Source organism: Trachemys scripta, chromosome 3 (assembly GCF_013100865.1).
Source record: "Trachemys scripta elegans isolate TJP31775 chromosome 3, CAS_Tse_1.0, whole genome shotgun sequence".
NCBI lineage: Eukaryota > Metazoa > Chordata > Testudines > Emydidae > Trachemys > Trachemys scripta.
Window position 1 is genome coordinate 163,019,896 of NC_048300.1, and position 16,169 is coordinate 163,036,064.

At 37.9% G+C, this 16,169-nt stretch overlaps 1 protein-coding gene across 1 annotated transcript in view; it reads left to right on the forward strand.

Annotated features, from left to right (window-relative positions):
- The window catches only part of LOC117875514 (CUB and sushi domain-containing protein 1-like), a 1,845,931-nt gene that overhangs the window by 1,816,104 nt on the left and 13,658 nt on the right, over positions 1-16,169 (forward strand). Inside the window, exons 59-63 of the mRNA XM_034766897.1 lie at positions 3,224-3,335; positions 4,832-5,011; positions 6,769-6,813; positions 13,802-13,963; positions 15,951-16,063. Of these exons, the coding sequence (XP_034622788.1) occupies positions 3,224-3,335; positions 4,832-5,011; positions 6,769-6,813; positions 13,802-13,963; positions 15,951-16,063 (612 nt within the window). The remainder of the gene's footprint in view (positions 1-3,223; positions 3,336-4,831; positions 5,012-6,768; positions 6,814-13,801; positions 13,964-15,950; positions 16,064-16,169) is intronic.

Consider the following 16,169-nt stretch of genomic DNA (forward strand, 5'->3'; position numbering starts at 1 on the left):
TCATTCAACGTTCGGACTGATGAGAATTATTTAGGATTCAATCGGAGATAAATAGTGAAATTTTACTTTGGAATATGTTTACTATAGTGAATACAGTAACGGTCTTTCAGTTAATCTCTGCTGTCCCTACATTAGTTCCCTGTCTATTTCTATCAACTCTTGGACATATGATTTCTCTCCAGTCAGTTATCTCTTGAGCTTTCTTAGCCTGCACTTTTCCTGTAACTCTAGCCTTTCTAAATGTCTTGATCAAATCACATCCCTTCTATCTCATACATCCACCTGTGTCACCAGTTCCCATTAATATACAGATCATAATTGCACCAACTCAATTACTGATTTCTCCAGAATATATAGTTTCTCTCCTCATTTATTATTGAAAGCACTGGTAACTCTTAATGCCTATTTTGGTCTTAGGTTGCTCAGGGTTTCATTTCTAGATATAACTACTAGTAGTAATAGAGCCTTGACATCATAAATGCTTGCATCACTGTGTCAGGTCAGTCTGGTAGGATGGAATGCACTTTTTGGATGCTACTGATTGAAGGGGACATATTTTGCAGCTGTGATTATTTGAATATCCAGTTTCAGTGAGGTATCCAATAGGACACCACTGCTGGGAAACAGCTTTTAACAATCTGTGGGTAGATGACCTCATTAGAGAAAGATGTTCTTTGAGGTGTTTATCTGTGCCTACCAGCATCACCTCTGACTTATCTGAGTGCATTTTCAGTTAGCTGTATTTCATGCCCTGCTATACAAATGCATACACACCTCCAACCCTTTCTCAGCAGAGCAATATGAAGAGTAAATTACTTTATTCCTTCTGAAGATTGAAAAAGAAACATAACTCTATTATTGGCTCGAGCATAGCCATGCCATTTTCCCTTGACCTATTTAAATCCCTTCTAGATTGACACTTTCTGTTATGAAATTCCAATTTACGGTGAAACTCATACTAGTATTCACTAGTATCATAATTGACAATATTTTTACAAAAAGCAAGAGCACTTAAGAGTCAGAAGAACTGCATTCTGTTCTAGACTCTACCACACTCTCTCTGTATGTCTTTGGACGTGTCACTGAGATGGAAATTTTCAGACATGGGTGCAAAAAATTAAGCAAGAAAATCCATCCCAGTAATTAGATGTTTAACAAAAGTGTTCTAATTTTCAGACCCATTTCAGGGAGAATTGGATTGTAGATACTGTGCGCATGGGATCATCAGGCCACCTCTCTTTAGATGTCTGAATAGAGATTTTATGAAAAAAGAAGAACAGGAGTACTTGTGGCACCTTAGAGACTGTTACTCTGAAACCTAGAGATTTTATGTTAGACACCAACATTTGAAAATGTTGGCTTTAGCTTCTCTTGCCTCTTGTCCCAGTATATACACTTACATTGATAATACTTATATTCCTCTGTAGTGTTAATTGAGATCTTTAGACGAAAAGTGCTATAACTTGGCAGTGTATTATTTTATTTTATATTAAATATTATTCACTAGCATGCTACATATTAATATCCATTTGTATTTATCCATATTATTATAATCTACATTTCTTTCCTTTCGCCTTCATTAAATCTATCACCAACTCATCTCCTCTGTCAGCAAAAGCACTTCCTCAATGGACAGTTCTCCATCCTCAGTTGTCCTGACCTACTTCCTTCCTCTTGGCCTCTTTTATCAGTACTATCATCAAATCCACCTATTCTAGACTTTTCCCTGTAATCTTCTTCTGCCATTTCCATTCTGTCATTTGTCACCGGCAAGTAAACAATATGTGTTTTAATATAGCCAAATGTACATGTGTACATCTAGGAACAGAATTAGGCTATCCTGGGAAACAGTGACTCTGAAAAAGACTGGAGGTCTTGGTAAGTAATCAGCAGAACATGAGATCCCAGTAGGATGCTATAGCCAAAATGGCTAATGCAAGGCTGTATTAACAGGGAAATCTCAAGTAGGAACAGATTGACACTTTCTGTTATGAATTTGCAATGGTGCAACTGCTGTTGGAATACTGTGTAGTTCTGTTATCCACAATTCAAGGAGCATGTTGATAAATTGAAGAAGTTTCAGAGAAGAGCCACAAAAATGATTAAAGCATTGGAAAGCCTGTTGTATAGTGATAGACTCAAGGAGCTTAATCTGTTTAGCATGACAAAGAGAAGGTTAAAAGGAGACTTGATTAAGGACTGTAAGTACCTACATGGGGACCAGAAAGTTGATAATGGGCTCTTCAGTCTGGCAGACAAAAGTATAATAAAATCCAATGCGTGGAACTTGAAGATAGACCAGTGGTGGGCAACCTGAGGCCCATCAGGGTAATCTGCTGGTGGGCCACAAGACCGTTTGTTTACATTGGCACAGCCACCTGTAGATCCCAGTGGTCGCGGTTCGCCATTCCCTGGCCTTAGAACATATGAATCTATGAAATTCCTATCCTTTGTTTCCTTTCCTCAAAAGAATTGTAAAGAAAGTGGTATTTTCTCACCTTCATGACCACTTTGCTTAGAACCACCTTCTGCATTTGCAGTCTAGTGTTCTACTCTTTCTAATAGATATTGCATCCCTTACTGTTTTCTCATCCCACTTAATCACAGTACATCTTTCAATCCTGTCAATCATCACTCCGCTTCTTGAGCATCTGAAGCAGAACTTAGGTAGTACATAGTCACAAATGTAGCATAAACAATTATGCCCATAATTTTCTGTATGAATTTAACTGCAGGTGCAACTGCAAGATATCTTTTATCATTGAACAGGATGGAATTTGAATTTTCCTATTTTCTTTTTAAACAATTGGCTTATTAATTCATACAGTGAGAAAAAATCTTTAAAAACAGGTTTTCTAGTTATGGTGAGTCAAATATAGTGCAATGTGTAGCGATATCATTTTTGTCATTTGTCACACATTTTAGTTGCTTCTGTCACACATTGGTAGTCTAGAAAGTTGAGAGTGTATAGAGTGTGGTTCCTTTTTGTGTGTCCAGTCTGATCCACTTTTTTCCACCTATCATTGTCAGATAAATTCAGTTTCACCATCATGGATGAGACTTTGATTGCATAAGGAAAAAATCTAACTCTGTAAACTAGCAAACTGATGATGCATGGAATAATTTTTTTTTTAAATCTCCCTAGCAGCATATCACTATGCTATCAACTAATTACAAGTGCTGGTTTCCTGTTTTCTCTTACAATCTACTTTTGATCCTGCAGGTTGGAAGCACAGTCTTTTTCAGATGTAGGAAGGGTTATCATATTCAAGGCTCTACTACTCGATCTTGTCTTGCAAACTTAACTTGGAGTGGTATACAGTCTGAATGCATTCGTAAGTGCTTTGTTTTTCTTTAAAATTTACATATAATATAGTCTTTGGCAAGGAAATAAATCAATACACTTTTTAATCTCATGTGGTAGATAATATGCAATATACTCCCCACTGTCTCAAAGTCAGAGTTTGCCAACAGATACTATGTAGTTTACTGCAGTGGTTTACTATTCTAAATGTAATAGTAAATTTCTGTGTGTCAGGTGCCATGGTGTGATGACTGTTGACAAATGGTATCTTTATCATTGTGCTCTCTGTCACTGTATCAACTCTATTGGGCTAAATTCTGCTTTCAGTGACACCAGAGCAAATCTGTCATAACTCTACTAAAGTTAATGTAGGTTTTTTATGTTTATATTGGTGTCATTCAGAACAGAATATGGCACACTGTAAGTGTAGGAACATTTTGTCGGCTAGTCTTCTGTGAGCCGTGAAGTATGACTCATCACTCCATTGTTTTTCTGGGCTCCAAGTGGGAAGCTGAAAGATCAATATATTTGGATTTCTGTGATGGTTGGAGTACATCAGTGAACTGCTCCAATAAAATACAATGATCTAAAATAAAAATAATACTTTAGAGCAGTGACTCTCAACTTTTCCAGACTACTGTACCTTTTCAGGAGTCTGATTTGTCTTGTGTACCCCCCAAGTTTCACCTTACTTAAAAACTAATTGCTTACAAAATCAAACATAAAAATACAAAAGTGTCACAGCACACTATTACTGAAAAATTTCTTACTCTCATTTTTACCATATAATTATAAAATAAAGCAATTGGAATATAAATATTGTACTTACATTTCAGTGAGTAATATATAGAGCAGTTAAGGTACTTCCTGGAAGACCTCTGCTTACCCGCAGGCATACATGTACTCCTGGTCGAGAACCACTGGTTTAGAATGACCTTAGATTCTAATTCCATTTCAGATTAATTTTGAGATGTTATAAATGGACAAATGGAGCAGAAACATTGAGACATCTATTGCAACAATTTCTGTTATACCCAGTGAAGTATGATAAAACCTTTCTATGGAACCTTTATTTCATATGATGTTTATAATGACTTTATTTAGCACAATAATCACTGTAATTTTCAAGGTTGTTTCTGACACTGAATTTATGTGATGCTTAAAGCTATGACAGTACAACAATACAATACTGATCACCGAATAATTTGCAATGGCATGTGCCTTGTCTTTTCTTCCTTTTAACTCTTTTTCTCCTTCATCTTAATAATGGATCTTCAGTGTACTGTGTAGAAATAGATGATATTAGTAGGAGTCATTATTTCCAACTTCCAACAACACAACAATAAATCACAAAATCTCAATGTTACTTCTGCTCAAAATATAAAAATGGCTTGTCATTTTTTAAATAGTAGAAACTTTGCTAAGTGAAAATGGATGGATTGGTATGTGTTTGTTCTAAATTCTGTAAATAGATACTGTATAAAACTGTTTACTGCAGCTTTTGCTAATCCTAAAAACCCCTTTCAGCTCATGCTTGCAGACAACCAGAGACACCAGCGCATGTAGATGTGAAAGCGATAGATCTTCCTACTTTAGGTTACACTTTGGTGTATACCTGTCAGCCAGGATTTTTTCTTGCTGGTGGATCAGAGCACCGGACATGTAAACCAGATATGAAATGGACAGGAAAGCCACCTATTTGTAAAAGTAAGTTGTTGATCAAGTGATATATCACACTCTACAGAAATCAGACTCATTTCCCCCCCAGTATAATTCTATTGATTTTAGAGTGTATATCGGGGTTGAATTTGTACCAATTAATATTACAATAAAACAAACTGTCATAATAGTGTTCAGATTATGACATAAACTGAGCAAACCAATTCATTCAAAGTGAATGTACCATCCTGAACTCACTGAGGAAAAAAGTATACCTACAGATAATAAAAAAGTTCAACCAAAAGACTACAGTTTGTTCAAGACAAGCTGTCACTTTTAACTGCATTTTCTTTCTTATCTCAGTTTGTGTCAAATCTTAACGTTCTTTAAATATGTTTTTTCAGGTGTTTAATGTTCAATATTTGTAGGCTTTTAACTTTTTTTAAAGTTCTTTCATAGCAGACTGGCTTTTGAAATCATGCAGGTATGTTGGGTAAATTATTTGCTTTTTTTCTATCCATGGAAGATGTGTTTCCTTTAAAATAAAAATGAACAATAAAACTCAATGAAATTGAAAATAAGCCATTGGGCCAAATTATGCTCTGGATTACATAAGTGTAAATCTGATATAATTCCACTGGCATACTCTGGATATAGAATTCTGAAAGCAAAATTTTAAATTGACAGTGGTTTGTAAATATCTGTCTCTGCACCATTTAAACTTTTAACAGTTTTAAATAACAAAAAACAAGAAAACCCAGACTACGTGCTATGGACTAGCTGCCTGTAACATTTTGTTTGATGCAACTTGCAACTGTAGAAAAGAACTAAAAACGTGCTTAATGTACATAGACCTTTTAGGTTTTGCTACTAGACTTGAGTGTGCTGTTCTTTTAAACACTGCTACCAAGAACTGTGACCTAGACATAAAGCTCTTTGTATTCCATTACCAGTTCCCTGCAAAGTAATTTTTAAGGGTGCTATATATCACTAGTTCTGATGAAAAGTTGTTTGAGAGATATTTTTAAAGTGCAGCCTTTCAAATGAAGTGTAAGAATTTTTTTCCCTTGTTGTTTTTTAAGACCAGTAAACAAAATATTTAAAAAGCTGTCTAGTACTGTTCATATGTGCATGCAAACTAACAACAACCAACTAGTTTGAGTTGACATATAGCTGTTATAGGGTACAGTTCACCCCTGTGCAAAGAGTTCACACAAAGTATACCACTTACATGTTACTCAAATCTTTAAAATAAGACAAAAGTAGTGCATAGGACTTTTGAGAGCTCTTTTGCACAGGGGTGAATTTCACACTGTATGCCTGTAAAGAAAAAGAGCACACAACAGAATAATCTATCTCCCTGACTTTTGTATTTTTCAAGCACCTAACAATATGGGGCCGGAACTGCCATATCCCTAGCATTATTCACGAGTAGTATTTGTTTAATTTTGATGTAAGACGTTATTATTCTTGCATAGATACATAATTCATCCTCACTATAAGGCTCTCTCTTATAGCACTGGGACTGATATAAAACAATAAAACTTTAGGCCTGAATACATTAAATACTTACCTCTGTAGTCAACTAATTTACCACAATAAAAGTGCTGGTTTCCAAGGCTTTCCCCCCACCCCCAATGAATGTGTGGGAGTGTATGGGTTTGAATCTGTAATATGTTCTAGGCTTTAGTTATTTCTGCTGCAAATATAGGAGGGATAATTGCTTTAATCAAGCATTATGTTTTAGCATTCTGTAGAAAAATAAATATGTTCATAAAAATGATAATTTGTTTTTTTACTTGTAGGTAAAGGAGTGAGAGAAGTTAATGAAACAATAACTAAAACTCCAGGTTTGTATACCAGAACAGTTTTAGATCTAAATAAACTAAATTGATTTGTACCCTAGTATGTTTTGGGTAGTAAAACTATTTCTAACAGTTAACTTAATTATTCCATTACTCATCAGAAAGGAAGACAAATGTCCTGGATATTCATAAGAATAACTGACATGTAAAGCCTACTCTCTGAAATTCTTGCCATAGCAACATCATTTTTATATAGTGAATTCTCATACTACTTTTGGAGCATTGTACAAAGGCGTTGTTAAATCAAAAGGATAATAGAGTATAAGGTAGACAGTAAGCAAGGAAAGGTAGTTTTATATTAGTGTGTTCTAATGGAGAGCCTTATAATGAGGATAGAATTTAATTATATAAGGCTAGGTTTGGTCAAAAACCCATCTGGCTTTCACTTTGTGAAAGCTCTGGCAAGCCTAAAATAATTACATTTTAGAACTTAGGTTGGCCTCCATGCTACAGAAGTTGGATGGATTTTGAACTGAATTTTACCTACATTTGATTATATGCTTCTACCAGAAATATAAAATATACATCTTTGGAGAAAGTTTGGTACTCTACACATTTTCATATTCAAGCATTTTCACTGACCTACTGACATGTTAGACCTGATTTTTTTAAAGTGGTCTCTTTTTATATAGACAGAAACAACGAGGAGTCCTTGTGGCACCTTAGAGACTAACAGATTTATTTGGGCATAAGCTTTTGTGGGAGGAAAAATAACTTTTATAACTTTTATAAAATATAAAATAAAAAATTGTCCTCCCGTGGCATCCTGCTGTTAATTGAATTGTCTCATTAGACTGACCTCACACTTGGTAAGGCAACTCCCACCCTTTCATGTATTTATGCCTGCTCCTATATTTTCCACTCCATGCATCTGATGAAGTGGGTTCTAGCCCACGAAAGCTTATGCCCCCAAAAATGTGTTAGTCTCTAAGGTGCCACAAGGACTTCTCATTGTTTTTGCTGATACAGACTAATATGGCTACCACTCTGAAACTATATAGACAGAATTTTTCAACAAATAATTGAGCTAAGGCCTGCCCAGAAAAATAGGGCACCGCAGGGGCTGCTGCCAAGTTGTAATTTTTGGCTTTGCTGCTGAGATTGCTAACAGCAGTGTCAATTGAGATCATAAATGAGTTCATTTCACCAATTTTTACAGTAATCACAATAGTGTATAGTTGACTGTGCGTTCATGCTAATTAATAAACAACCTTAGTTTGCTGGAGGCTCTTGGCTGTACCTCACTGCACAGCTAAGATATGCATTAATCAGCTACTGCATGATCTATTGTGTTTCATTGTCTAATTAAAATACAGCTGAAGTTCACTCAGAGGCTGTGTCTCGAACTATATTCACCAAGCAGTGCATTAATACCATTAATACAGACCACCTTGTGTTGTTTACAGTCATTTACGTAACTATTTTAAAAATTCATTTTTATAAAATGAAAGATTATGATTTTTGTATGCCACTAATTATAACATTGTTCACTCCAACAATGCACAGGAAATAACAGTAATAAATGGGGGGGGGGGGAGTTTTAAGATATATTTCACTAACTGTTACTTTTAATTACAGTTTTAAAACTTTTGAATTGTATCATGTATCTGAGCTCTTCATATGTTTTTTGGGTTTCCTTTCTGCCTCAGTACCTCTCCACTTAACTTTCTGTAAAGTTCCATTTGCAACCATATTGATTTTAAATGTGGTGTAACTAATACTGCTGAATTTGGAGCCTGTTTATCATAGTGGGTTAGTTCACTAACCTCCCATCTTTGGAGACCTGAATTTAAATCATAGAATAGAATCATAGAATCGTAGAATATCAGGGTTGGAAGAAACCTCAGGAGGTCATCTAGTCCAGTATTTCTCAAACTGGGGTCGCCGCTTGTGTAGGGAAAGCCCCTTGCAGGCCGGGCCCATTTGTTTACCTGCCCCGTCCGCAGGGCCGGCCGATCATGGCTCCCACTGGCCACGGTTCGCCGCTGCAGGCCAATGGGAGCTGCTGGAAGCAGCGGCCAGTATGTCCCTTGGCCCGTGCTGCTTCCCAGGACCCGCCACCGAAGTGCCCTGAAGATGCGGAGCGGAAGGACCCCCGCCACCGAATTGCCACCGAGGACGGCAAAATGCCGCCCCCCAAATCCTGTCACCCTAGGCGACCAGTTATGGTCACCTAGTGGAAGCACCGGCCCTGGCCCCATTTTTGTTGCCCTTCGCTGGACTCTTTCCAATTCGTCCACATCTCTTCTGTAGTGGGGGGGACCAAAACTGGATGAAATACTCCAGGTGTGGCCTCACCAGTGCCAAATAGAGGGGAATAATCACTTCCCTCGATCTGCTGGCAATGCTCCGACTAATACAGCCCAATATGCCATTGGCCTTCTTGGCAATGAGGGCCCACTGCTGACTCATATCCAGCTTTTTGCCCACTGTAATCCCCAGGTCCTTTTCTGCAGAACTGCTGCTTAGCCAGTTGGTCCCCAGCTTGTAGCAGTGCATGTGATTTTTTTCTTCCTAAGTGCAGGACTCTGCACTAGTCCTTGTTGAACCTCATCAGATTTGGACCATTCCTCCAATTTGTCTAGGTCACTCTGGACCCTACCCCTACCCTCTAGCATATCTACCTCTTCCCCCAGCTTAGTGTCATCCGCGAATTTGCTGAGGGTGCAATCTATCCCATCATCCAAACCATTAATAAAGATGTTGAACAAAACCGGCCCCAGGACCAACTGTTGGGGCACTCCGCTTGATACCGGCTGCCAACTAGACATCAAGCCGTTGATCACTACCCATTGAGCCCGACAATCTAGCCAGATTTCTATCTGCCTTATAGTCCATTCATCCAAACCATACTTCTTTAACTTACTGGCAAGAATACTGTGGGAGACCTTATCAAAAGCTTTCCACTGCTTTCCCCATATCCAGAGAGATGGTGACCATCCATGTGAAGTGGGTTGATTTCCCCCTAGTTCTAGTTTATCCTTGCAATAATAATTAGCATTTATATAGTATTTTAAATCTTCATAGTATCTTATAAGCTTTATCTAATTAATCCTTATAATATCCGTGTAAAATAAGTTTGAAAAAACAAACTCTGGGCTCAGTCTTCAGCCACGGCTCTCGCTGCTTTGCACAGCCTTTTCCCAAAGTAGCTAAAAAGATGCTCTAAAGGAGCAGCCATGGATTTCCCCTAAACAGAGCCAGCATAAGTGTCTCTATCCCACCTGCTTCTCTCCCTCACCACCCTCACATAGCGGATGGGGAGGGCAGTGAGCAGCTTGCCATGGGTTGGAAAAGAGAGGGGCAGGCTGGAGCACATAGCGCTCCACCTGATCCTTGCCTGGCTCAGTGATACCTATGAATCAGAATCATAGGATTGGAAGGGACCTCAGGAGGTCAGCTAATCCAACCCCCTGCTGCAGCTGCTTTTTGGCCCTCAACCAACCCAAGATTGGCGGAACAGAAATGTATCTTACAGTCACCTTCCCTCCTTCCTCTGCTCAGCTGCACTAAGTGTAAATTTGGTGCAGCTGAAAATTGAGTCCACTATATCATTTTGGATAAAGTGACATACTATTATTGACAGCTCTGCTCAACAGTAATTGCAAGGGTGTTGAAGCCTAGGTAAGGATTGGGGTATATTGTCAGGTCTCTTATGGGAATCTTGCACAGAATCTCTCAGTATTATAGCAGACTCATATCAGTACTACTTGCCCCTCACTTTCCTGAACCATAAATTCACTTGTCCATATTTAATAAAAAGAAAAAGCAAATAAAATACTTTAAATACATTTTTAAAGTATCAGGGTTTCTAAACTGCTATCACAGAAAGTCACAATTGTGACATACCTATGGAAAGAGAAGTATCCAGAACAAGAAGTCTAGGAATCCTACTGAAGAATTAATGTATTACAGCATGTTGGAATTATAAGAATAAAAACAAAGCAAGCAGAGAAAGGGTCAGAGTACTTGCTGTCATTTGCTCCAAATCACTAATTTAATATAATTAGTATAGTAGTACGTGTTACATAAATGAGATGGATACACAGATTGTGGCACAGAGATATAGTCGGAGCAGAAACCAGTTCTACTCTCAGTTCTGCATATCTGGCACATTTTGTGCACTTGCTTCTATTTAGATATGTCTTGCCAATTAGAAAAAGTAACTGTGTCCCTCTGCAGGGCTCTTCTCTGCAGGGGGTACAAGGAGCCTGTCCCACTGCACCATTCAGGTGAGGTGTTGGAAGAGTCAGTAGCAACTACAGGGATTTGGAAAGCCATGACACTCTTCTTTATTCCTGTTTTCATCCCCTTCCCTGTTCTCTCTCCCCTTCCTTGCCTGCCCCTCCTGGCCCTTTCACTGCCGGGTGGTGGAGGACTGGGGCACATAGCTATCTGTACATTGTCCTTATCCCAGTTGCTTCATAACAGTTTGACTTCAGCAGGAGTGCAGAAAAAGGGAAGCAGCTTGGCTGACTGCAGTTTCTTTACCACATTGTCCTCTGATGATCAGGAGGAGAAATTGCAAGGAAATCCCTGCAGCCCCCCTGGATAAATAGCATTCCAAATGGGCAGGGCTGGAGGCATGACAAGACTCCTGAGTATGTTTGTGTCATGTGGATTATGTAACAGTGGTCAGCCCTAACTCTGACACTAACTCACTCTGGTCTTTGCCAAGCCACGTGAAACTTGCTTCTGCTCAGCATATTCCACAAGGTCCTAAATGCCCTCAGATGTCCTTGTTTTCAGACTCTGGGAGGAGACATGAAGCATCTTAAAGGATTAAACTATTCACTCTCTGTGATTCATTATCTCTAAAATAGCAATAACACCACTTACTAACCTATCCAACAGGAATAATGTGGGGAATTATTGGTTAAACTGACTCTCTGGTATAGTTTAGGGCTTAATCTGAGATTTAGGATTTGGAGAATCTAATATTAATACCATTATTTTCATGCATTTTACAACTTATTAACGATAGAGTTGATTTCTTTTTGTTTGGATGTAATGGTTGCCCAACAAACTAAATACTGCAGCATTGTTCTAGTATATAAGCAAAATAGTAAGAGTTCAACAATAAAATACATTGGAAAAAGTAAATAAGATTTTAATATTTCATTTGTTTTTTGTTATATAAGGCCCCAATCCTGCAATAAGATCTGCATGGGAGGATGCCTGTGATTCCACAGAGCCTTATTTAAGACAGTAGTGCTCCTTCTATGCATAGGGGCCCACTCATGAAGATCACATTGCTGGACTGGGGCCTAAGATATTAGAGTAATAACTATGTTTATATTTTTTCAAAGCATGTTACATTTAACCTGAGCATTTGTTCCTCATGTTTGTAGAGCTCCCTGAAAATGAAAAGCATGATGGAATTGCTAAATATTATTGTTACTCCTACTCATTAAATGCACATTAATACTCAGTATTATTAGGACTGAGATACGATCAGCAGAGCCAGTTGGTGACTTTTTTTTAGACGATTAATTGCCAGTGCCATGCCATAATAAATATGAGGAAAGCATTCATATGATTTTCTTGGTCTTTATTAATTTTGAAAAGTTAAAATTGTCTAAAGAAATATACAAAACTCAGTTGGTTACTTCAAGAGTTAAACCGGGGAGAATAAAATACTGTACTCTTCCATCAGCAGCATCTGGCTATCTGGTGGGTACCATCTGTAGTGTCCCAGTGAATGTGAGGTTACAATAGTCTCTTGATCTGTCATTTGGTCATGATGCTATGAGACTGGGATTCTAGCTATTACTTTTTTAAATAGTCTTTTTTAAATCATTCACTCTTTATAATATCCCCTTGAAAGCTTTAAATGATGTTTCTCTAGTATGGAAGCATCCCAGAGTCACGTGGAGTATCTGATGTTAGTCCCCATATTCCCTTACCTGGCAAGGGTTTTGTGTGCTGCACAGGAAAGAGGAGGAGTCCCTTCTCTCTCTACTTCATACTGGCATCTTAAATCAGCCCCCCTCATCTCAAAAGTATTGCCACAGAGTTGTGCCATTGAGGGATGTGCGAAGGAGGAAAATAGGCATATAGGAAGAGTATAGGAGGAAATGATAATCCCAGAGAACACCTCTTCCACAAAATTAAAATATTTTCCCTAATGGGTTTGTTCTCTTCTGATTTTATTTTTATGTGTTTTCATATTTTCAATTAGTGAAGAATACTAAAAGTCACCTCTACCAAGTTGTACACATCTTTGCCAAATATTTAAAATTCAGTCTTTAATAAATTAGAAAGTCAACGATTTCACTGCTACCAATAGCAGAGAGTAGGGTGGGGTGGACAGAATAAAAACAGCCTAGAAAATGAACAAAATACCCACTTCCCATACACCTCCACTCATTATTCCCTTCCTAGTCTAAAGGTTTGGGAGAACAGATTCAGGCTATTTCAGACTCGGGGAAAAGTAAATTCCAAATGCAAGGGACTCTCACCTTGAATGGAAGGAGTTCCAGCTCTAGCATCTCCACTGAGTACCAATATAGTAGTGTGGTATGGGGAGGAAGCTGGTCTCGCAAGTCATTTAGGGCTTTCTTAAAACACCATTTTAAACTGCACCGGAAATCCACTAGCATCTAGTGCAGTTCACAGAAGACTGGTTTAATGTGCTCATGGGGGAGACAGGACTTCAAGCAGGGCAATCTCTACAATGGGTCCTCTACTCAAGAACTTTCTTCTTTTTTTCTCAGTCCTGAGGAGAAGGTTTGCTGATGGGTTATTATAATGACTTTTATTGTGCCAAGCAAGCATGATATTATGTGAAGCTGTGTAGGAAGTTCATTATATTCATTGTCTCTGATACTGTATATCTTTATGTAAAAGCACTCAGAACAATGCATGGGTGCTTTAATGTAAAGTTTAGTAAATAATGACAGATGAAAAGATTATTTTACTTTACTTTTGGTTTGAGGTGATTTACTCCTTTGTTTATTGCTTATTTGTTCAGTTCCTTCAGATGTGTTTTTCATAAATTCATTGTGGAAGGGATTTTATGAGTATCTAGGGAAAAGGCAACCTGCTACGCTGACAGTCGACTGGTTCAATACTACAAGCAGCAAGGTGAATGCCACATTCATTGAATCATCCAATGTACAACTTAAGCTATCAGGTAGGTTTAGAATTAAGTAGTAGAAATATCTGGTTTGTTGCTTTTTCAATTGTTCCGATTTGTCGTATTTTCTGCTGTTGTAAACACTAAACACCAAAATTAGAATTACATCAGTAATATCTTCTAACTGATGACATGGGTCATTTATGCATTATGTAAAATGAAAATCATGACCAATATATTGTCATTAAAAATCCTTTCAGTGTGTTTTGCAAGAGTAACAATGCTAAACGTAGTGTCCTGCTCAAATTCCAGTCTGGTCAGTTACATTTTGCCCAGTTAAATTCTCCCAGAGTTTCAAATAATGTATTTGTTTCATTTCTTGTCCCAAGCTGTTGTGTAGCGACACTTTGTGCTATTAAACCATTGTCATGCCAAACTCTGAAGGTGGTTGTATTTCAGTGGTAGGCAACGTCATCCATACTATATATAGTTTGTTCTGCACTTTAGGATCTGTTAAGATCAAAAGGTCTATAAAGGAAGATATTATTTGTTTATTATTTTTACTTTGTTTTAAAGGAGAGACATCTTGATAATAGCCTTACATAAAATAGATATGGTTAATTACAGAGTATAGTAAGTTATGTGTTCCTTTCTGGGACGCTGATTTATGTTCTGATCTAACAGTCTGATCAAAGTTATGTTTTAAATGGCCATTATCAGTTAAGATGGTGCATCTTTCCTGGTCGAGTGTATGGGCAGAGTTGCAGCAGTTATATGCCACATATAAAGGCATCTTTCATTGAAACTGTGGTGTTTACTATAGTAATACAGTACTTCATACGTCCCAAGGCAAGGAAGGACCATTGTGATTATGTAATCTGACCTACTGTATAACACAGGCCATAGAGCATAATTCCTAGAGCATAACTTTTAGAAAAAATGTCATATTGTGCTTTATAATTGTCAGTGATGGTGAATCCAGTAAATTGTTCCAATGGTTAATTACTCTTTCATTAAAAATGTATGCCTTATTTCCAGTCTGTTGGGGTAAAACACATCTCTCTGAAATTTAAACTGACAGTGTTATTGCAACAAGGCAGGAGTTCAGTACACATTTAGAATTTCTGAAATTGTCCGTGGAGAAACAAGTATTTTTGCTAATTTATGATTAAAGTCTAAGTCAGTACAAATACATACTGCTATTAATCATGTTTATTACATTTGTGCTTAAGGGCCAACCAAGAATGGGGCCACATTGTGCAAGATATTTTACAGACACAGAATAGTAGACAGTCCCTTCCCAGAAGTGTTTACACTCTAAATAGACAAGACATACTCAGTGTGCAGGAAACAGTATAATAGATAAGCTGAAAAATCATCATGATGTCAGCAAACATCATCTTAGTTCCACATATTTTTTGTGGCATGGGAAGTTAAGCTAAATGGAAAGGGAAAGAAAAAGGGGTGAGAGGGACAAGACAGAAAAGAAGAAGGTAATAGTGGCAAAGGATGAAGTGAAGCTGGGGTGAAAAGACTGTAAAGAAGAGGGGAAAGGGGGAAAGGAGAAGATTGGAGCAAACAGCCACTCAGCATAGGGCAGAGAAACTCCAGTCAAAACTGTAGAACATTTTCTGAATGTCCAGATGTCCCTGCATTGGCTGCTTCTGCTACCAGCTGTAGTCTCTGGAAGACTTCTTTCTCCAGTTTTCCCCCCAAAGCCACATGGTGGTGGTAGGTGGTGGGAGATAAGGGGAGGCACCACCTGGGTCCCCAGAGAGTGGGGGTGTCCAGCAAGGTGCTGGGGTGAGGGATGGCTGGCCCCATTTTATCCCCTCACTGCCAGTGCAGCAGTCCCTGATATGGATACTCCTAGACTGCAAAGAATATCCTAGAACTAAAGTCATATATGTAGTATAGAATATTTTTCACAATAGGTACTTTGGCTCACAGAGGTCATTAAAATAAGTTCTTTTAAATGTTAACTACATGGGATACCATTTTAAAATGTGTTTAAAAGACATATTTTACACTCTTCTCTTAATAGGTGTTTACAAGAAAGAAGAGGCTCATTTGCTTTTAAAAGTCTTTCAGATTAAAGGACCTGTGGAAACTTTTGTAAGCAAATTTGAAAATGATAACTGGGCACTAGATGGCTATGTAAGTAAATCGACTCTATAAATGTGCTTGCTTGGCTTAAGGCGGCCTCTAGTTTCCTATATCTTTTTTATTATGATTGTTGAACACAGCAATGTTTAGAACATAC